A 22,453-nucleotide genomic window follows, 5' to 3' on the forward strand; every position below is an offset into this window, starting at 1 on the left:
AAAAATAGACAAAGATTCTTTTTCACGAATGCTCTGTCGTAAGGCATTCGAGGGTCCGAAATGAGAAAAGGATCTCATATACACCTACCTACATACAGCAATGGAATAGTGTTATGATATACACCTACCTGCATGCAGCAATGGAATAATGTAACGATATACACCTACCTACATACAAAATGGAATGGTGTTATGATATTCACCTACCTACACACAGCAATGCCAGTAGCATATTTTTCTATTGGGATTTCAATAATTTCCATGATATTTTGATTGGATAAATTTGATATATGTTGTGCATGAGATTTCCCAGCAACTCTGACTTTTGTACGTGGCTTGGAAGTCTTAGGATCCACACTTTCCCAGTTAAGATAAACTCGCACAGAATGAGTAATTTTCTTCCATGATTTCTTCTTCTCTACTGTTGCAATGTAATTTTCTGGGAAAAAAAATATTTTAAGTAATTAATAGAGAAACTTTTGAAAGGATTATCAACTTGTTATAAAATTCAAATTTTACCTCATATAATATTTGTAATTGTTATCCAATGTGGTCTTGTGATATGATACTCGCATTCAGACTGATAGGTCTAGGGTTTGAGCCCTGCTCTGAGCAGTGCATATATTCGAGTCCTTTGAAAAGGCTCTTTACTCACATTCTCTCACCAGACTCAGGTGTAAAATGAGTACCTGGCTGTTAACAACCTTGTCTCTGGTGGTAAAAAATTGTAGCATCGCCTTACAGGTGTCATGTCTGTATTACATGTTGTTTCTGTTGGCTACTGACTCCTTGTAAAGCACTTTGAGCATGTTTAGAGGATATTGGATTATATAAATGCTCAATTATAATCATTTATTGTTATTTTTAATATACATATTTGGAAACAAGTAATTTTTCGTGTTTCAACCATTCCTATGACAAATCAATGAATGACTGACGCTAGATAAATATTTTGCCATACGTCTGCCTTAAGTTAAAAAATTGTGGTATGATATTAAAATAGGTACAGAGCTCCAATTTTGGATCAAAAAGCTCTAAAACCAAATTCAGCCATAACACTGAAAGGAAAATGTAATTAACAATGAATTCAAGATGAAGTTTTTTTTTTCAGATAAGTAGTTTTACATGACTGGAGATGAGGTTGAAGCAGGTAGAGTAAGAGATAAAAACAACTTGACCTATTTTATAGCGCAATATCCACTAAACATGGTCAAAGTGCTTTACAAGGGGTCCCTGACCAACAGCAACATGAAACATATAGAACAAGACATGACGTCTGTTAGGCAATATTACATTTTATCCAACAGAGACAACGCTGTTAACGACAAGTACTCATTTTACACCTCAGTATGGCAAGTGAATGTGAGTAAAGAGCCTTTTCCAAGGACTCAACTACGCGCTGAGCGAGGCTCGAACTCAGGACCTTCTAATCTGAAAGTGAGTGTCGTACCACAAGACCACATAGCCACACAAGAGATTTTTAAAAAAAGAAAAAAAAGTTGATAAACGGAAAAAAGTGTGTTCCTCCTCACTTTTCCTCAAAGACTTACTAAAAGGGTTGTAGATGATCTTATCTACTTGTGAAATAGTTGGCAGTTTTTGAATCTCATTTGCTGTTCCATGAGTGATGGAATAAACTAAGATTTCACAATCAGTTGTCGCAACAAAAACCTTGTCATGAGCAGCGCATATCATCAAGGGTTCAATATTGATTGGAATGACCTGTTTTGAGGCAAAACAATGACACCTGAAAACCCTGACCATCTTGCCCGTCGGTTAACCTTGTGAAGAAAAAAAAAGAAATAAAATGAAAGATCAAATCAAATTGTATCAATTAATTATTAAATGAGGGTGTGAATCTTCAATAGATAAAATAATGGTGGATTACAAGACATCGGAAACATAGTAACATTGGTGTCGGCGGGAGTCGTAAAGGACAACCGACTCTGCAAATTGTTTTTAAACTTAGAAAAATCACACCACTTATAAAATGAAACTTAACTTATATAGTAACATTTTTTGGGCATTGCAACTAAGTTAAGTTTTAAATATTTAAATTCCATAATCGCAATTAATGTGCTGTGAAACTATGGAAGTCCTGCTTATTATGCCCATACTACGGCCCCTCTAATCTTGATGAAACTCAGCATCATAAACTACATATCTAGATGCATGAAATATCAGAATGTTTTATTTTTTTTTTTTTGCACTCTCAATTTGGAAAAAAAAAGTTTTAAAAAGATTTTATTACATGTCAGTTATGATTATGAGTTAGTTATATGTCACCATCATGTGTGCAAGTTACGTGTTCATCAGCAAACTCTAATTTTTTTGATGGAACGTGCCTGGTGCCTACATTGTCATTGGTGTCAATCACACCAAAATAAAAGCTTGATCTCTGTTCAAAATGATACTAGAACCGTTCAGACTACTTAATACTATGGCACGGGTCCGAATTTACTTACTTATAGTACCGCGGACCCCTTATCAAACTTATCTGATATCTGGTGCCGGTGACTGACTGACACTGGAACTGAAGCTTCCTGGAGGATGAATTACAATTGCCGCTGAGCATACACACCAAACATACGAAAACGTAAATCGATCAATAAAATGTTACGATAAAAGAGAAAGGTCTAGCCAGATGCGTCGGACACATACAACTCGAGAAAAATTGGAATGCCACGATTTGCAGACAAAGTTTACAAAGTCTCAGACTCGCTTCATTTTGTTTGTAAACAAAGGGCTTCAATCAGCTGACTTCCGTCGAATGTCACTTCACACGTTCTTCTGATAAATAACGATTATGATAGCTAAGCATCCCAGCGAACTGGCTGTCTTGGCCTCCGTGTCTTCAGAATTTCATTTTGACCCAGATTAATTAAAAACGCCCTAATTTTGACCCAGATTAATTAAAATACCCTATGGCTAAGGATTTGGGACATTATGTTCTATTTTCTTATATAAGTAGATTATGGTAGGATGCTTTATGCTAGTCACATCCTTTGCCTTTACGCCCATGGTCACATCTCACATAAAAGTGCCAGTGCCCGTGGCGAAAGTAAAACGGGTGTCTCACTGATTTCAGGCAAGGCACAGGTTTGTTAGTAAGTTGATTGCGATTAAGTTTTAGAATCTAGAACGATGGAGAGGCTGCGATTATTTTTTTTTTTTTTATTTTTATTTTTTTTTTTTTGCTCTGGTTAAGACTTAGAAAAAGGCAATATATAGGAAAAGACGGGCTGTTTTCCACACGTTCCTAGCACTGGCTTCGCTTAATTATTCAGTTTTATCCGTTATTATTATTATTATTATTATTATTATTATTATTATTATTATTATTATTATTATTATTATTATTATTATTATTATTATTATTATTATATTTATATCACTATAAAGAATGGAGATTCGGCGACGTGCACTTATTTGCAGGTCTGATACCCACTTCCTTATTGGCTCATTGTTGTAATGGAAATCTTTTTTAAAAATGACGCAAAATATTATCCATTACAACAGTGTTAAACTAGACCCATAAGTGAGTTCGGATGTCAGACCTGCATAGTATATGTACACGTTGGGAAGAGTTTCTTTTTTTTCCAATGGATTTTCCAAAAGATTTTGCCTTCACTGATAGGAACTTGAAAGACTCCCAAAAGACGTTACTGGGTGCACCCAATGTGCAAACAAAGAAATGTTTATGGCGAATATCATCGACTGAAAGAAGAAATTCCCGGTGATGAACAAAAATGTGTTGCTTATAATTTTCGACTGAAACTGTCACGTTACTGTAGAACGACCTAAAGTCTCAATTGGATTCAATAGTCTGACGTCACGTCGCCCAGCAACGGCGGCCACCGTGGTTCTAAACAAAGAAAATCGGTACTTGTTATTCTTCATGCTGGCTAGAACTTTTCATATGTCTTGTGATCAGAATGTGTAAAAGTCAAAACATGATCAGATTTATAATGGGGTTTGTTTGTTTTTTTTTCCCTCTGGATACGCTTTTATGCTCGTCGGAGAAATATTTCATAAGGGCGTCCGTCATTGTTCCAATAGTTTAGAGCCAGTTACTAAGTTACCATACGTCATTACGAGGGAAGTGACGTTACGACTGTTGAAGCGTATTCTTAAGTTGACCATAAGATGTTTATTTTCAAACCTGTTGTTAGACTATCTTGTGTTGACAACCCCTCTCGGTCGTCCTATGAGCATTACTCACCGTGGTTATATAAACCCATGCAGGCCTCAAATCGCACAATGCAGGGTTGGTTGTGTGAGAAACGTTCGGGGCCGGAAAATAGCAAGGCATGGTGCAGGTTACTGTACTGTGTAAGTCCGAAACAGGTTATCAAAAAAAAAAAAAAAAAAAAAAAAAAAAAACAGCAACAACAACAAAACAAGTCAAAGCATAGAGAAGGCCGGTCTATGCAATGTCAGTCCGACCTAAAAGAGATCATTCAAATCATAGAACAGAAAAGGCCGATCTGCTCTCAATAAAGAATGACACAGAGAAGGCCAAAACTGTGCTATAAAATATTCATCGCTGGCCGGTTGTATTGCCCTGTTCGGTGGCAAACAAAAAATAGGTGTAAACTATCGTAATATCACATCTCCACAAAAGAGTGTGACAATAAAAATATTTGGGGGCCTTGAAATTTGTTCGGTAAAATCTCTATCTTGACACAAGTCTTGTGTGTGAAGTACGTTGGAGATGCACGGTTGTTCTCAATACATGTATTTGCTGGGCGGGTCGTAATCGGTCAAGAGTGGAGAAGTACCCATACTACACATTCATCCCACCGTACTCAGGTGTAAAATGAGTACCTGGCCGTTAACAGCGTTGTCTTTGTCCGAAAAATTGTAATATCGCCTAACAGGTGTCATGTCCCGTCCTACATGTAAAATGTTGCTGTTGACCAGTGACCCCTTGTAACGCGCTTTGAGCACATTTTGTGGATATTGCGCTATATAAAGCTCAATAAAGCTCAATCTTCTTCACGAGAAGCTAGGCCAACGCCGCTAAAAGAAACGGAGGAGCAAACCGGAGACAAGACACGATTTCTTTGTGTGTATTGTCTTTACGTGTTGTTACTTACTTGTTACTGTTGTACGTTTTATTGTTAAACCCTTTTTTATATTTTTACATTTTCTTATTTTTAAAAATAAAGTTATAATCTAATTAATTCTGCAGACTTGTTTAATGATTTAAAGCTATACTTTTGTGGGGACCTTTTATATTATTATTAGTCCGATTGTGGTTGGGAGTAACTTTCTATCTTGATGTTATAAAACTAGTGACAGAAACCAACAACATTTTATGATCTTTTTTTAAATAATCGGACCACATGTAGAAAAAAGAGCAACAAACTCTCGATAACCACTATCTCCGAAGGAATGTTTGATTATTATATTAAAGTAGGAAAAAGTCGGGTTTTTTTTTTAATTTGATAATTATGTACTTAAATAAAAATTTTAAAAATAAAACGTGAGCTTTTATTAACGGGATATCAACTAAACATGCTCAAAGCGCTGTACAACGGATCCCTAGACCAACAGCAACATGTAACATGTAGAACGAGACGCCTGCTAGGCGACATTACAGGCAACGCTTTGAACAGCCAAGTACTCATTTGCACCTGAGCATGGTGAGAGAGAACTTGAGTAAAGGGCATTTTCCAACGACTCAACTATGTGCCGTGCGAGGCTCGAACCCAGTACCACCCGATCCGAAAGCGGGTGTCATAGTCATACGACAAGACCACATCTGCACAAAACTGCATTAAATTACAGTCGCGTCTCCATAACCCGATCCATACCCCGAACACCTCCTTTCCCAGCATTTTGTCCGGATTACAGAGACATCCGGATTGTGGAATCTATGCCTGAAGTAGCATAATATGTCGTTTTGACCTCAGATAGTTTGGTAATGCCTCAAACTCAAAAGCAAATAATCGATATATCGCTCGCTCCCAGAGTCAGGCAATATGTTTTTTGTTCTGATCTTCCTTTCTACCAGGCAGTGATTGCATATATATCAGGGTCCATTAGATGTGACAGAATCATCTAATGGTTTCACACTACAACAATATTATGGCATTCGATCCAGGCAGCAGCTTTAAATGGTGCTCATACTCCCGGAAGCTTCGTCACAACACATCGTTCAACTAGATGCGCTTCGATTTCGGGCCCCAGTGATGCAGTGAGCGTGGCTGCCACCCAATGACTCCTCTTGCTGGTGGAAAAACCTGGCAACTTCTCCCCCAGTTTCGAGGAGTCGATGTCCCTGCACGTCCAACCGACTTCCATCTCGTACATGCATCTGCCAGAAGTCAGGGAATCTATGTACAATGGTTGCTGGGACTTATTTTGGCTCAAAACGGGGGCGCCGTCCATTATGGACTTGAGAGGGGTATCCCCATTTCCCCTTCTCTTTGATCTTATTAAGACAGTTTTTTTTGTAATCGTCTCCTGTCGGACACAAGGGGGCTGGATTGCTGCCATTATCGGGCCCGATTCTCTAGGCGTTGTTGCCAGCGTTCCTGACTGACACTATGTAATAGACTTGTGAAGTTTTAACATCTACCTTCTCAACGTTCCTGCTTCTACCATCCAAGCAGCAGCAGCCTCTTATGGTTCACACTACTATGTTATGACGATCGACCCAATCAGCAAAGTCCGGTCCGCATTCGTGCACCGTCGCGAACCCGCCGGGTAGCATCGTCACAACACACCTTTCGACTAGATGCTCTGCCGTCTCGGGTTCTTGCCCACAGCGTGGACATATTGGACAGGTAGTTAGACCCCACTGATGTAACGCACTTGCCGTTAGGCAGCTCCTCGACAAGCAGCGAACTTGTTACTGCAGTCATGTACAGTTGCGAATCAACTCGACAGCCTCGCAACAATACAGTACAATCTTCAACCATATGCTTTGTTGTTTCAGGTTCTTTGCCCTTACATTGTGTACATGTGGGGTAAGGCAGACAGTACTTTGTGATAGAGTAGCATCCTATCCAAAAGATACAAAGCAATGCTCCCACCCATTTAGAACACAGAAACCATGATAAAATCATGCTCCAAGGGTCTTATGGCCCTGAAGGGCGACAATATTTAATGCTTTGTATTGGCTTTTCTTTCTGACTGATATCTTGAAACAAGACTTGAAAAATGTTCCAAGAAAAAAAGGAAATTGTCTAAGACGGTCACAAACAGTTAGCAGAAATTTAAAAAGAAGCTCCATAGATTTGTAAATTATTTGGCTTTCATTTATTCTGAATACCATCATAATATTTAATCGTCATATAACACCATTAAATTATCGTAAAATTCTGAACAAATTTGACAATAACTGTGAAAAGTCAATTGTTTGGCGTTTTTATTTATTTTTTATTGAACTTTTAGCAGCGAGACTTGAGGAAAAGTAGAAAAAAACCCAAAGAAAAAAAAAAAGGTAAAAAACGGTCACTTGGGAGAATCTTCAAGAGGAAACTTTGAGGACAGATCAGAAAATAACTAAGTATTGAGGATTTAAAAGAACTTGGTCATGTGGTGTCGACTTTTCTCTACTCTTCTCTGCCTTAACACACACACACACATCCTCACAGACACACACACACACACACATAACAAAATATATCCGGTACACATATCTACAATAATACAAGACGAGCCAGTGAGATAGTGGTAGTCGCATATCTTTATTGAAAGGCCATACGTGTGAGGCCCAGTTTAGAGTTAATAACTACAACCCTCCATGAGTTATAAAGCTTCCTCTACTGTTGGAACAATTATATTTTTCTTTCAATTTGGCAAGAAAATTTCAGTTTAAATAACGCCAAGACAAATTGTCAAAAATTCTCCCCAAAAAATAAATAATAAATAACAATAAAAATCTTCCTTTTTTTAAAAAAATGACCTGAAAAATAACAATGTGTTCTGTTTAAGATAGTGTTGGCGGTCCTGATAGCTCAGTTGGTAGAACACTCGCTTCAAACTCAAAGGAACCGAGATCAATCCTGGATGAAGTCGCTAATTTTTTCTGACCCCCCCCGTATCCACCCAGCAGCAATGCTAGATCTGTTGGAAAAGTACTTTTGTGATAGACTAGTGTCCTATCAAAAGGGTAGCAAGAAATTACTATTGTCCGCCGTTGTCCTCTGTAGAAACTGGGATAATCTCTAGCTCTGGGGGGGGGGGGGGGGGGTTATCATGTTTTCGAGAAAGGCTAAAAAGTGTGCTAGAATCCAAGCATGCCGAAATCCCATGCTCGTGAGAGATAGCAATTACATTCAGTGACCCATTTCCAGTGTGTCGTATTGCAGAGTGTGCTGAAATTTTGTGTGATACGAGTACGAGTCCAGTGAGTATTGTACAAGTATCAGCAATTTTGTTAATCTGGAATTTCTGCTGGATTTGGGGGGAGGAGGGGGGTGGTGGTGTGAAGGGACATCAAATATCAACAGGTGGCAGTGTGATGAGTCCTGTACTCCTAAACACGTCGATTCCCTTGTGTAGGACACAGACTTTGGAGTAGTTCAGACGCACCAACTCATTGGCAAACTGGAGAGAAAAGAAAGAGAGAGAGAAAGAGAAAGAATTTTGAAATGTTGGCAAATCAAATTGATTTTAATTGTTAATACTACCCTGAAAAGTTCATATTCCAAAAAGAAAATCAGACAAAATGATATTGCATGTGGTACCTACAATCTTTAGTCTCATTAAAAGGAGAAGATGGCAATTGCTGGGGCATGTCTGTCGCAGACCTGATCAAACATTGTCAAGGAAGGCTCTGCGATGGACACCCAAGGAAAAAGGAAGCGAGGCCGCCCCAAGGAGACTTGGAGACGTACCGTAGAGAGGGACCAAAAGCAAAGAGGTCTGTCCCTTGAGATGGCCCCAAAAATAGCTGCTGACAGGACCAGGTGGAGATCCCTTGCATCGCCTCAAGAGCCAAAGGCCCGGAGAGGATTGAGTGAGTGAGTACCTACAATCTTTGTTATTTTTTAGTTTAATTTCCCTCTTAGCATGGCTTTATGGTATTGTGGTATGACACTCGCTTTCTGACCAGAAGGTCCCGAGTTCGAGTCTTGCCTGAGCAGTGTTAAGTACATTACTAGAAAAGGGCTCTTTACTCACAGTCTCTCACGGTACAAAGATGTAAAATGAGTACTTGTTCATTAACATTGTTGTCTCTGACCAAAACAAAAAAAAAACATGTAACATCGTATTACAGGCATCATGTCAACACATGTTAAGTATTGCTGTTGGCTTGGAATCCCATGTAAAGAGCTTTGAGGAGGTTCAGTGGATTTTGCACTATATAAAAGCTCAAGTTTTTTGGGTTTTTTATTTTTTTTAATCATCTCCTTTGTCTATTTGTGAAACGTGGATGCTTGACAAAGAATGTACGAGGAGGTTAGAGGCATTTGAGATGTAGGTGTATACAAGAATGTTGAGGGTATCATGGACAGACAGGTGTACGAATGAGGAAGTGTTGGAGAAGGTGAGAAAGAGAAGAAAGAGGCAGTTACGGTTTCTGGGAAATGTGTGGAGAAGAGACGGAATAGAAAAGTTGGTAACATCTGGGATGATCGAAGGAAAGAGAGCTAGAGGAAGACAAAGAATGGCTTATCTAAATAACCTAAGAATGGCCAAATGTGACTTAAAAAGCAATACAGATTTCATGCGCAATGCAGAGGATCGTGATTCGTGGAGACAGCTGACCGGCAACGTACTCAAGAGTACAAGCCACGATGGATGATGATTGTCTATTTGAAGAAGCTCAGTTGACGGTGAATCAGTCCACAATTACAACAAAAAAAATCCCACATAAACTGGGGTTCTAATTTGACATAAATAATAATAATAATAATAATAATAATAATAATAATAATAATAATAATAATAATAATAATAATAATAATAATAATAATAAATAAATAAATAAATAAATAAATAAATAAATAAATAAATAAATAATGAATTTATATAGCGCCTAAACATCCACATTAATCGTGCTCTGCAGAGCTTTACATAATAGAAACTGGAAGAAAAATAAATCACAACACACGACATAATACACATGAATACAGAAACAAAATCTAAACTACATCTATTTCATAAAAAAATAAGCCGTACGGACAACGGTCTTCAGACATTTCCTGAAAGACGATAAATATTTACAGGACTTTGTACGAGGACTGAGCGCATTCCATAGGCGTGGAGCAATGGAGGAAAATGCTTTTTACCAATAGTAGATTTTGAGCATAAAATAATTCTATTAAATAATGCTTTCCGCTTCAATGCAACAGGAGGCAGGCCATTCTATAATCCAACTGTTTAGAGTGTGAAATGGCATGTATACTATCAAGCGTCAACAATTGGGTTCTAATCTCAATGGAATAATTACATTTGCTACCAAGTTCAGTCCCTTGATTGGTGACCAAATAATATTTGAGCTTTTGAGCTTTTATATAGCGCAACATCCACTCAAAGCGCTTTACAAGGGATCCCTGGACAACAGCAACACTTAACATGCAGGACGAGACATGTAGCCCGTAGCGATATTACAATTTTTTCGGACAGAGACAACACTGCTAACTGCCAGGTACTAATTTGACACCTGAGTACGGTGAGAGAATGTGAGTATAGAGCCTTTTTACAAGGACTCCACTTTGTGCTGAGCGAAGCTCGAACCCAGAACCTTCTAATCTGAAAACGAATGTCATACCACTAGACCACAAAGCCACACAATATTAATTACAGAGGCTTGTTAACATTGGACTGGAATCTCAGTGTTGTGACTTGTTTTTTTTTAATGAATTGTGTGTTTTTTAGTCTGCTTTGTTTAATAATAGTAGAAACTATCATGCCCTAAAAATATAGTGTTTACATGAATGTAATCCTCATAACAGGGATCATTATAGTGGACACAACTAAGGGACAGAATCAGTGACAAACACATTCCCCTGATGGCGACTTGGGGAAAAGAAATTAGTTTATGATTTATGATAAAAGACGAAACAAGACACTTAATTTGCCAAATTGTTTAATAATGACCTCTAACTAGAGATGATTTGTAAAAAAACAAACCAAAATAAAAATTATGTTTTGTTTATTCTTAAGGGATTTACAGTGCTTGAGACACATACAGGTCATTTCAGCACCAGTCTAAAAGTTTAAGATATGCGTTTTTAAAAAAAGGCTAAGGGGACTGGTTCAAGTTGGAAACACAATTAGATTCCAAGCACAAACTATCGGTACATTTATTTTGAGATCAACTAAGAGTCCCATCCACAAACAGGAACAGGGTTCCACAAAGAGGATTATACTCAACTGTTGACCCAATAAGATATTCAAAACAAAAACTAAAAGTACACAACAGAGAATTGATTTTCAAGTAACTAAAATTTTAAAATTGAGCTTTATATAGAGCAATATCCACTAAATGTGCTCAAAGCGTTTTACTAAGGCTATACATCTGACTGTCCGTCTCCTCCCATCCTCAGCCAAGGTCTCTGGCCTGAGCTCGGACAAATCCAGGTCATCCCATTCCAAAACCAAGACAGAAAGCTTCAGGAAAGGAGATCAGATAAAGGGGGATAGAAGATACAGCAGAGTGATCTACCCTGCGCACTATGGGAGGTCAAGAGACCCTAACCAGAAAATAAAAACTGAAAAGACTCCCCAACAGCCATCAATGACTCACATTGGCAGCAATCCTGCCTCTGTTCCCCATCACTACAATGACCTGGGTACGGATGGAGTTGAGAGTAGTCACAGCAGGGCATGGGTTGAGATCTCCCTCGGGTGAGAAGGCCATTTGGAATGGAATGTTGATGGCCCCTTGCAATGTCCCTCTATGATATCTGGGTTTTATGTAGTTGAGGATAATAATAATCTTCATTTTCCATTTCCATAATTTGTGATATAAAGAATAGGGGGCGGGGGGGAATGAATGGATTTATTTAAAACTCAAACTTTAAAGTTTTGTGCAAAACACATACAACATGTCAATGCCATCTCACATAGAGCAATAACAGACAGTTATATTAGACCTGTAAATGAGCTCTATAAAAATTGACTGAAACTCTTCGACAAACTGAAGATTCAATTATTTTTTTAAAAAATAAGGGCATCATTGGAGAGGAGAGTGATAAATACAATATATCAAAATAGTGGGTGTTATTTCTTACTGGAAGTATGACTGCCATAATTTGATGTAAAAGGAATGCTGAATAAGCATGTCATTCATATAGGTAAAGATGACTTCATCAAAGTCATATTCCTGCCTCTGGAATTTTTTTGACATAGAAAAATAATCACCATTATCATCTTTAACTTCTAGCCATGACCAATTGAATTTATTCCTCACGGGACTCACATCTTTATCGATGCTCGACAAGTCTGAATTGCGATCCACGAACAGCTCAGCCATTGTGAGAACATTAGAATAATGTAGCACTGAGCAAACTTGATTTTCAATCAGTAAATGACAGAGAAAAAAAAACTTAAATAAATATGACTTCAGGCCAATACACTGAATTATTAAGTAGAAGTGAATTATCAAGAAGAAACTTCGGCAGGCGTAGCGGAAAAATTCAAAGAATCTAAATGAAGGTAAATCGCACAAAACAGCAAGCTCGCTTGGGCTTGAGCAAAACAATGCCAGAAAACGTCCTGATTTGCACGGGAATTAATTAGGCTACTTACCATTGTTCCTTATGATCAGGTACTCAATCAGTGAAGAAACGGTCAACCAGTTTGTTTACAACGTGAGGCAATCGAAATGTGCTTGTAGCAATCTATCCTACCTTTCGATTTGAAGATGTCTACATAACGGGCTTGCGGCATTCGCAATTTACTTTATCATAGTTTTGAGACTCGAAGGGTAAATGTGGTCAATTTTGGCTTAGATGAAACAGTGAAATTTATCGCTCGGTGGCTCAGTTAAAATTGGCTACAGTTGGGATCACGACGGATTGGAAGTGAAAAAATAATTTAACGAAGGATGTGTGAAAATACCCAGGGAAGTGTTCAGACACGCCTTTTATAAAAAGCGTCGCTTTGTCTTGGCAATATATACATCGTTAATATAAACGGTCCCCATGAGCTATGCGTAGCGCTGTGGAACACTCCTAATTATTTTACGGTCAGTCATTCGACTACGATTTGTGAATTCTTTCTTTTTTTTATTTCTTTCTTTCTTTCTTTCCTTTTTTAAATATTTGAATTTGACAAATTGACTGATTTCAGTTAATTGACTGAGAATTTACAGGTCTATTATATCATTTTAATTTGAGCTTTTACATCGCGCAATATCCACTAATTGAGCTCAAAGCGCTTTACCAGGGGTCCCAGGCCAACAGCAACACTTAACATGTAGGATGGGACATGACACCTGTTAGGCGATATTACAATTTTTTTCGGACAGAGACAATGATGTTACCAGCCAGGTAGTCATTTCACACCTGCATACAGTGAGAGAATGTGAGTAAAAAGCCTTTTCCAAGGACTCAACTATGCACTGAGTGAGGCTTGAACCCAAGATCTTCCGATCCGAAAGCGAGTGTCTTACTACAATACCACATAGCCGCACAGACAGTTATATCAATGGCATGACTACTTTTATTGAAATTGAAGTGATACTAAGCTGTTAGAAGCAGGAAAATCAACATAACAGCTTCTAAAAAATATAGAACATCAAACGTGGAACATTTCAGGCCCTTCTTCAGAAAATAACATAAACAGTAAAAACATGAATACATTACACTTAAAATCCAAGCAGAAAAGTATTTGGTGGGTCTTGTCGGCAAGTACGATCTCAAGATGTCTTGAATTTTGATATTGTACTTAGAGACAAGATGTACCAAATACTTTAGCTATGTGTCTAGTAGTATGACACTTGCTTTCGGATTGGAAGGTCCCAGGTTTGAGCCTCGCTCACTGTATAGTTGAGTCCTTCGAAAAGGCTCTTTACTCACATTCTCTCACCGTATTCAGGTTTAAAATGAGTACCTGGCCGTTAACAGCGTTGTCTCTGTCTGAAAAAAATTGTAATATCGCCTAACAGGCTATCCTTCATATTAAGTGATGTTGTTGGCCAGGGACCCTTTGTAAAGCGCTTTGAAAACTTTTCATGGATATTGCGCTATAAAAGCTCAATTTTTTAATTAATTAATTTTTTTACTGTCGTCTGTCCGGGTTTTAAGTGATGTATTGCTGTTTTGAGCCCAAAACGTTCCATATTTGGTAATTCAATCTTGTTCGAAGGTGTTATATTCATTTTTGTTTATCATTGGAATTGAATTATTCACTATTCATCAGGCTCCACAAGTGAAACTAGAAAAAAAAACAAAAAAAAAACACAAAGTTCCTTAGCTCATATAAAAAGAATGATCAACAGTTTTCATCACCAAAACAAAAAAAGGACATATAGGATGTCACATTCTGACATCTTGTTGCCAGTTTTTTCAATTTTGTTTTCTTCATACTGTTAAGTCAGGATAGATTTTGATCTCAATCTTGTAATATTAATATACCATGACAATGGAACCTTTTGCACAATCGACTTTATAAAAAAAAAAATGATTAGCAAATCTTAATAAAATATGTGTCAGTGCATGACATAATCAGTCGGAAGGTGAAAATTTTGGATTTGCATTTTCTTTTTCATTTTCTGAAAGAATATGTTCCCTAGACCATTTTAATCTTTATTTGAAGCAAATCGGGTGATTTTTCATGAAGTTATGCTCAGATGTATGGGAAAGGTATCCAGCAACTTGTCTCAAATTTCATACTTTTTCAACTTGACTAGGTGTAAAAAATAATTAGAAGTGAAATTAAGAGTTGATATTTCCCGAAGATGTATAAAAAGGGTTGATTTAATCATTTATGACAAGAACTCATTTCTGATCAAAATTGACCTTCTAACTAAACTTGGCAATATCTCAGTTTAAACTTTTTCACCATCCGACTGATTATTTCATTCATTGTAACATATGTATATGTATATATATATATATATAATATATATATATATATATATATATATATATATATATATATATATATATATATATATATATATATATATATATATATGCTTTGTAAAAGGATACTCTTCAACAGATCGAACATCTATAATCAGAATATGAGGTTTGCTATTCTGCCGTTTCTTTGTTGGACTTCGAGAATGTGCTGGTCCTTCCAACTCGGCAAGCTCAATCAAGTCCTCAGCTGATATCCTAGGGCACTTCTCCCCTTTCAGTTCCTCCAGTGATAATGCCTGCATTGACTGGTAAAAACAAACACATTTTCTATTTGTTAAATCTGACAATCAGTTGATCTGCTAAATCATCATCATCATCATCATCATCATCATCATCATCATCATCATCATCATCATCATCATCATCATCAGTATTATTATTATTATTATTATTATTATTATTATTATTATTATTATTATTATTATTATTATTATTATTATTATTATTATTATTATTATTATTATTATTATTATTTTTATTATTATTATTATTATTATTATTATTATTATTATTATTATTATTATTATTATTATTATTATTATTATTATTATAATAAGTATTATTATTATTATCATAATCATCATTTTATGGACTGACTGTGATAGCAGAGCGGTTAAATAAAGCCATAAATGGCTTATTACTATTATCTTTAATTATGTTTACATTTTCAAAAATTTTGAGAGTTTCAAAGTTTATTCAATCTTAGGCTTTCGCCAATAGATCAACAATTTGATGCCAACATACATGAAAGTGGAAAAAAAAAAAAAAAAGGTAAATGGAACCAAAAATAAACTGATACACCACACAAAAATACAACAATCGTAGTAACATCAATACGTTCAATAATAATAATAATAATAATAATAATAATAATAATAATAATAATAATAATAATAATAATAATAATAATAATAATAATAATAATATAATAATATAATAATAATAATAATAATAATAATAATAATAATATAATAATAATAATAATAATAATAATAATAATAATAATAATAATAATAATAATAATAATAATAATAATAATAATAATAATAATAATAATAATAATAATAATATAATAATAATAATAATATAATAATAATAATAATATAATAATAATAATAATAATAATAAGAAGAAGAAGAAGAAGAAGAAGAAGAAGAAGAAGAAGAAGAAGAAGAAGAAGAAGAAGAAGAAGAAGAAGAAGAAGAAGAAGAAGAAGAAGAAGAAGAACAACAACAACAACAACAAGAATATCAATAATAATAACAATAATAATACTACCATCATCCCTACACCCCAATCATCACCGTTACCACCACCACCATTACCATTACCACTATCACCATCCCTTTTACATTTCCAATCAGATTTTCTCAGTTAAAAAAAAAAAAAATTAAAAATTTTTAAAAAAATTTATACCCATCACAACCGACCTCTTCACTACCACGAAAATTCCCGTAGTACTACGGCTAAATCCCGGGCTGGATATAATAAAGGTTTTTAATTAAATGTCATTTCTTGAAAACGAAGTTCTGGTGCCAGAGCTATCACATAGAGTTAATATTTTTCCCCACGCATTATAAGGACAAACTGGTGGTTTTTAAGGGTAGTTAAAATGTCTACGGTGTTATTTACCCTGAAAACTACTTATTACATTTTCCTATTTCAAGTAGGCAGGTCTGCTATGATAAGTATCAGTTCCATAGTCAAAATAAGACAAACAAAAATAACTTTTATTTTTATCAATAATCCATACAATTTGATGACAACAGACATGAAAGTGAGAAAAAAAGATATATGAAACCAAAGCATAAAATGATACCATAAATAATCATAAAAAATACAACATTGTAATACCACCAATACTTACAATAATAATAATAATAATAATAATAATAATAATAATAATAATAATAATAATAATAATAATAATAATAATAATAATAATAATAATAATAATAATAATAATTATTATTATTATTATTATAATAATAATTGTAAAAATAACAGAAGCGCCGCAGCAATAATATCTAGTATTGTATTTGTAAATGGGGACCACGCTTATATCCCATTCGTTGACAATTAAGAAGATATGGATTATATCATGGTAATTCTGTTTTGGATAATAAAGTTATTGACTTTTAGTAATACTAGGTGCTCCAAAATGCTTTGGTCTGGGTGATCTTTATCTTCGGGGAAATTCCAACATAAGAGGCAGTTTAAAATGATGTTACAAGACATTATAATAACTTATTTTCATGACATTAGCAATCACTATAACTATAACACCTCGTCAATTTATACAACTAATAACATTTCGATAGAATTAATTATTAACAAATGTTAAAATAAATTGAAATAAAAACAGAACAGAAGAGGGATAATTTCCCTTCACTTACCAATTCATTTGAAGGTTGTTCATGATAATCACGGCTGTAATAACTCAAAGTTGGTCTTTCCTCTGCTTTAGGCTTTTTGACAGTGGGGCGTGCGTGTTGCCTGTATGTGGCACTCTTTGGAGTTGCACAGAATATCTTTATGGAGTCTCGCACACATTTTTCAATATCAATTTCTAAAATAAAGATAGGAAACCAACTCTAATAAAACATGTATTTCATTAATGATGGTACTCCAGCAGATGAAATTTTAAGAACAAAAGAAATTATGCTCTGTATCATTCACACTTTTACATACGTATATACCTATGAACAAAGGTGGCCAAGTAGTTTGGCATTGTAATGTAACCAGCGAGATCGTGGATCAGACACATGTTTCAGGGAGACTCAATTGTTTATTCTTGGGCAAAACTATTAACCCCTAATTTGCTCACTTGGAAAACATGGGTGATGCAAATTTTTAAAAGATTAAATAATTTTACTCTCCCGGTGACACTAAACATTAGTCTTTTATAGCCATTAGGACCATGGAGAAGGAGTTTATCCCAGTTTATACAGTGTGGAATGGGTAAAAGTAATTGCTTACTACCCCTTGGATAGGACATTAGTCTACCACAAAGTACTTTCCACCATGTCTTACAGACCCAGCTATCCAATCACTGCAAGGTGGACAGAGTAGTCAGTAAAAATCTCGACTTCACTCGGGGATTGACCACGGCCCTGTCGCACATATGAAGCGAGTGCAATACTAACTGAGCAATCAGGACATCTACTGTGACAGTAACACTCTGTTCAATAAATTGGCTTATCTCTAGAATATTTACAATCAAAAGAAGACAACACATAAAAACAATTTTACAAATAAAGCCACAAACCTGGCATGTCAGAGAAAAGTAGAATGCACTCGTTGAACCCGAAGGAAAGGAGTCTATCTCTAAGTTGCTGTAAGATCGACACACCGATGCACAAGGGGAATGAGGAGTTACCAAGCAGAAGCGTGTCCCATAAATGGACGATTTTGTGTAGGGGGAATACATCTATGACAAAAAAAAAAAATTTTTAAATTGAAAGTTTGTATTACAATGTAAATTTCCTATCAATTTGACGTCACTGAAAACAACAATTTTACAAATATAATAGAATAGAAAATTAAAGACGAAAAACTAGATATTTGTTTATGAAAGGGGTGAAGACAATCCTTTATTCGTTAATTTGCTTTAATTGACTCAGGGTCATCTTGAAGACACTAAAAAACTCGAGATTTATATTGTGCAATATCCACCAAATGTACTCAATTTAAGGGGTCCCTAGTCTGTAGCCAACAGCAACTCTTTACATGTAGGACAAGACATGGCACCTGTTAACAATGCTGTTAACGGCCAGGTATTCATTCTACACCCAAGTACTTTGAGACAATGTGAGTAAAAAGCCTTTTCAGAGGACTCAACTATGCACTGGTCAAACTGAGCTAGGACGAGGTGACTTGCTCAAGGCCACACAGCGCAGCGGGTATTCGATCTCTGTCCCTTTCGGGTACAAAGCAAAGATTGTACTGCTGAGTCAAAGTGAAACATATCGTTTATAGAAATTTGTGGGGGTTTTTTTCAGCATGATAAAAAAAAAAGTTTCTGCTTATCAAGGTAAGCAGAGACATTATAAATTACAGGGGGTCTCTTAGGTGAATCAGTAACTTACGAGCATACATAGTCAAGAACCAGGGAATTGCATAAAGCTGTGGAAGAAATTGAAGGAAAAGCTCATGAGTGATATTACAAGTTCCTTTTTTCACCAAAAAAAAAATATATATCAAAAATGCAAAGTAGATTAAGCTTGTAATGAATATGATAATAATAATAATAATAATAATAATAATAATAATAATAATAATAATAATAATAATAATAATAATAATAATAATAATAATAATAATAATAATAATAATAATAATAATAATAATAATAATCTTTATTGTCCAAATAGGCAATTATTGTTAGGATACAGCTCTTGTAATAGGGGGAAAAAGTAATTAAAATAGTAGTAATAATGATGACAATAATACTGATAGTAATGATGAAAATAATAAAATAATAATAATAATAATAATAATAATAATAATAATAATAATAATAATAATAATAATAATAATAATAATAATAATAATAATAATAATAATAATAATGATAATAATAATGATAATAATAATAACAATAATAATAATAATAACAATAATAATAATAATAATTATAATAATAATAATAATAATAATAATAATAATAATAATAATAATAATAATAATAATAATAATTGCAGATTAGGAGAAGGAGAAGAAGGAGGAGGAGAAGAATCAAACTAGCAACCCACAGATCCAAAGATGAGTGTTTTACCACTATACCAAAAAGCAGCAATTTGAAGCAAAATGATTCCGATCAAAATGAAACGTTTCAAAATATAGTAATAGTGATCATTAATAAAGAAAACTTATTTGCATGATGCAAATGTTCTAACAATTGTGATTGCTACTTTCAGCTGAACTTACATCTGGGATGAAACCGATACCGTCCAAATGATTATTCAACTCTGGATCGTGAAATGCAATCAAGTGAGCAAAGACTGCCAAATACTCTGAAATTATATATATACAAAATAATATATAACTAACAAAGTGAATGCAAGGTAGCATGAAAATCTTCAACATTGACTTTTAAAAATATTAAAGAAAAGAAAAGAGCTTTCGTGTAACGCAATATCGTGTAGAATGTGCTCAATATACTGAAAGCAGTTCCTAGCCAACAGCAACATTGAACATTTAGGACAAGGCATGCATCATTTCGGGTGCTATAATGATTTCTTTTTGACAGAAACAATGTAGTTATTGGCCAGGTACTACTTTTACTCCAGAGTAGGGAGAGAGGATGTAAGTAAAGAGCCTTTTCCAAAGACTCAACTTTGTACGGCCCACGACTGAATTCAAACCTCGACCTTCAGGTTAACAGTCGAGTGTCATACCACTAGACCATAAAGCAACACAAACAGGAGTTTGTTTTTTTCTGCCTTTATCAAGCTGTCATTTTCAATTTCGTTCAATAGTTTTACTATGCATGACAATTGGCCATTTTAGCTCACAATGATTGTATTAGACACTATAAGTTAAGACTTTTCATTTCTTCTATAAAAGAGATTAAAAAACATAATTCAAAAGTCATACAGGTTTATGGATGGTTTATTTGAGATATTTGTGCTTGTGTTTAAAACAATAATGGACTGAATATAAAGACATTAAAAAAAGTGAATACTTAGCATGTTTTATATGTTCCAGATTTCAGTATGTAAGGGTTAAAATACATTTCTTTAAGCAATTTGAGAAACTTCCAAGATAACGTCTACTTCTTTACAGGTCTGAGCCAAATTGTTATGGTCTCATTGTTGTAATTGAAATGGTCTCAAACCAACGTAAAATATTTCTCCATTTTATCAAGAATAAAATAACCCCATTATTATGTTAATTTACCAGATTTGATTTTTATTTATTTTTTTTTAAGGGTTTTACGGCACTTGCAACACATTTAGGTTATATCAGCGCCAGTAAAAGGAAGAAATGGGATAGTAAAAAGTTCTAGAATTACAATTAAAGCACCCAAGAAAAAGTAAGACAAAGGGGAACTGGGAACAAATAGGGATCAGATGTAGATCCCAAGAGCATACCACCAATGTACTTAGTTTGAGATCACCTATAAGTCTCATCCGGATACAAACGCAAAATCCAACAAAGAGGAACGCACTCAAATGCTAACATGATACATTCAAAATAACAACTATAATAATACATAACAGAGAGATGATTTACAAGGAAAAAAATATCATCTCCCAAAACAATATCTATGCATTTGACTGTTTCCCTCCCAGCCAGGACTCCGGCCAGGGCCAGGACAAAACCAAGTAATCTCATTCCAAGACAAATACAGAAAGCATGTTGGAAAACAGATATAAGGGGATAGAAGACACAGTATGGACCAGATTTGCAAATATGAGCATGTCGTACCACATGGCATTATATGCGTGGAGCAGTTGTGGTCTAGTGGTATGACACTCGCTTTCGGATGGGAAGGTCCTTGGTTCGAGCCTCGCTTTGCGCATAGTTGAGTCATTGGAAAAGGCTCTTTAATCACATTCTCTCAACGTACTCAGGTGTAAAATGAGTACCTGGCCGTTAACCGCATTGTTTCTGTCCAAAAAAATTGTAATATCGCCTAAACAGGCGTCATGTCTCGTTCTACAAGTTACGTGTTGCTGTTGGTCAGGGACTCTTTTGTAAAGCGCTTTGAGCATGTTTAGTGGATATTTCGCTATATAAAAGCTCAATTTTTTAATTATTTTTTTTTAATGATAAATGGAGTAAATTAAACAATTTAAATACCTTGAATAACTGGTGAATTATCCTTCAGAAAAAACTTGTGAAGATATTTTGGTATGAAAGACGACAGGCAAGAGAAGGCTAGAGCCTCGTTGTTGAATGACAGTGCCAAGAATGGGGCGCATAGTGAGTCCAAACCCTGCCAGTAGACATACTGGGGGTTGCTGAGCACCCAGGCTTTCAGGACACGTTTGAATTTAGCGTGAGCTGCCGGTGAGGAGAGGAGTTCGTGATACTGATGGCATCGTGGTACATCTACTTCAATCTGAAAAAATAAAATCATAAAATCAGTATTATGAAAATTGTGACACTGCCATTATTAACATTTTTACCTTAATATAGAAAAGACTATTTTAAATACAAATTTTTTAAAAAGTATTTTTCAAATAAAAATGAAGGCTGGTTTTCCAAAACTCCTTAAGAGGATTTTTGTACTTTTTGACATTTTCCATCAATGAGATAAATTGAAATGTAAATTTTATATCAAGCATCAATTGGCACAAACATTTTCTTAGATTTGTCTGAATTTGAAGTTTAAATATGATAATTGAGAAATGAGAAATTTTTGGGGAAATAATCCTCAATATCTCAAAATG

The 22,453-nt window shown here is 35.0% G+C and overlaps 2 protein-coding genes across 4 annotated transcripts in view; both read right to left on the bottom strand.

The window, feature by feature from the left end:
* The window catches only part of LOC144971765 (uncharacterized), a 73,328-nt gene extending 70,601 nt beyond the window's left edge, over positions 1-2,727 (bottom strand). Inside the window, 3 exon segments of the mRNA XM_078912838.1 lie at positions 208-439; positions 1,551-1,781; positions 2,466-2,727. Coding sequence (XP_078768964.1) covers positions 208-439; positions 1,551-1,764 — 446 coding nt within the window. The 5' untranslated portion in view covers positions 1,765-1,781; positions 2,466-2,727.
* Positions 2,728-7,246: 4,519 nt separating this feature from the next.
* Positions 7,247-22,453, bottom strand: part of LOC144970524 (TBC domain-containing protein kinase-like protein) — a 35,205-nt gene continuing 19,998 nt past the window's right edge. For 2 of the 3 annotated variants that reach the window (XM_078910256.1, XM_078910258.1), the window contains 8 exons: positions 21,861-22,122; positions 19,983-20,068; positions 19,142-19,178; positions 18,322-18,483; positions 17,450-17,622; positions 15,123-15,298; positions 11,711-11,870; positions 7,247-8,562 (listed from right to left, as the gene is read on the bottom strand). In XM_078910256.1, coding sequence (XP_078766382.1) covers positions 8,452-8,562; positions 11,711-11,870; positions 15,123-15,298; positions 17,450-17,622; positions 18,322-18,483; positions 19,142-19,178; positions 19,983-20,068; positions 21,861-22,122 — 1,167 coding nt within the window. In that variant the 3' untranslated portion in view covers positions 7,247-8,451. The remainder of the gene's footprint in view (positions 8,563-11,710; positions 11,871-15,122; positions 15,299-17,449; positions 17,623-18,321; positions 18,484-19,141; positions 19,179-19,982; positions 20,069-21,860; positions 22,123-22,453) is intronic. The other variant, XM_078910257.1, reaches the window with a different exon arrangement.

Source organism: Berghia stephanieae, chromosome 4 (assembly GCF_034508935.2).
Source record: "Berghia stephanieae isolate SIO BIC M18660-M18661 chromosome 4, UCSD_Bste_1.3, whole genome shotgun sequence".
NCBI lineage: Eukaryota > Metazoa > Mollusca > Gastropoda > Nudibranchia > Aeolidiidae > Berghia > Berghia stephanieae.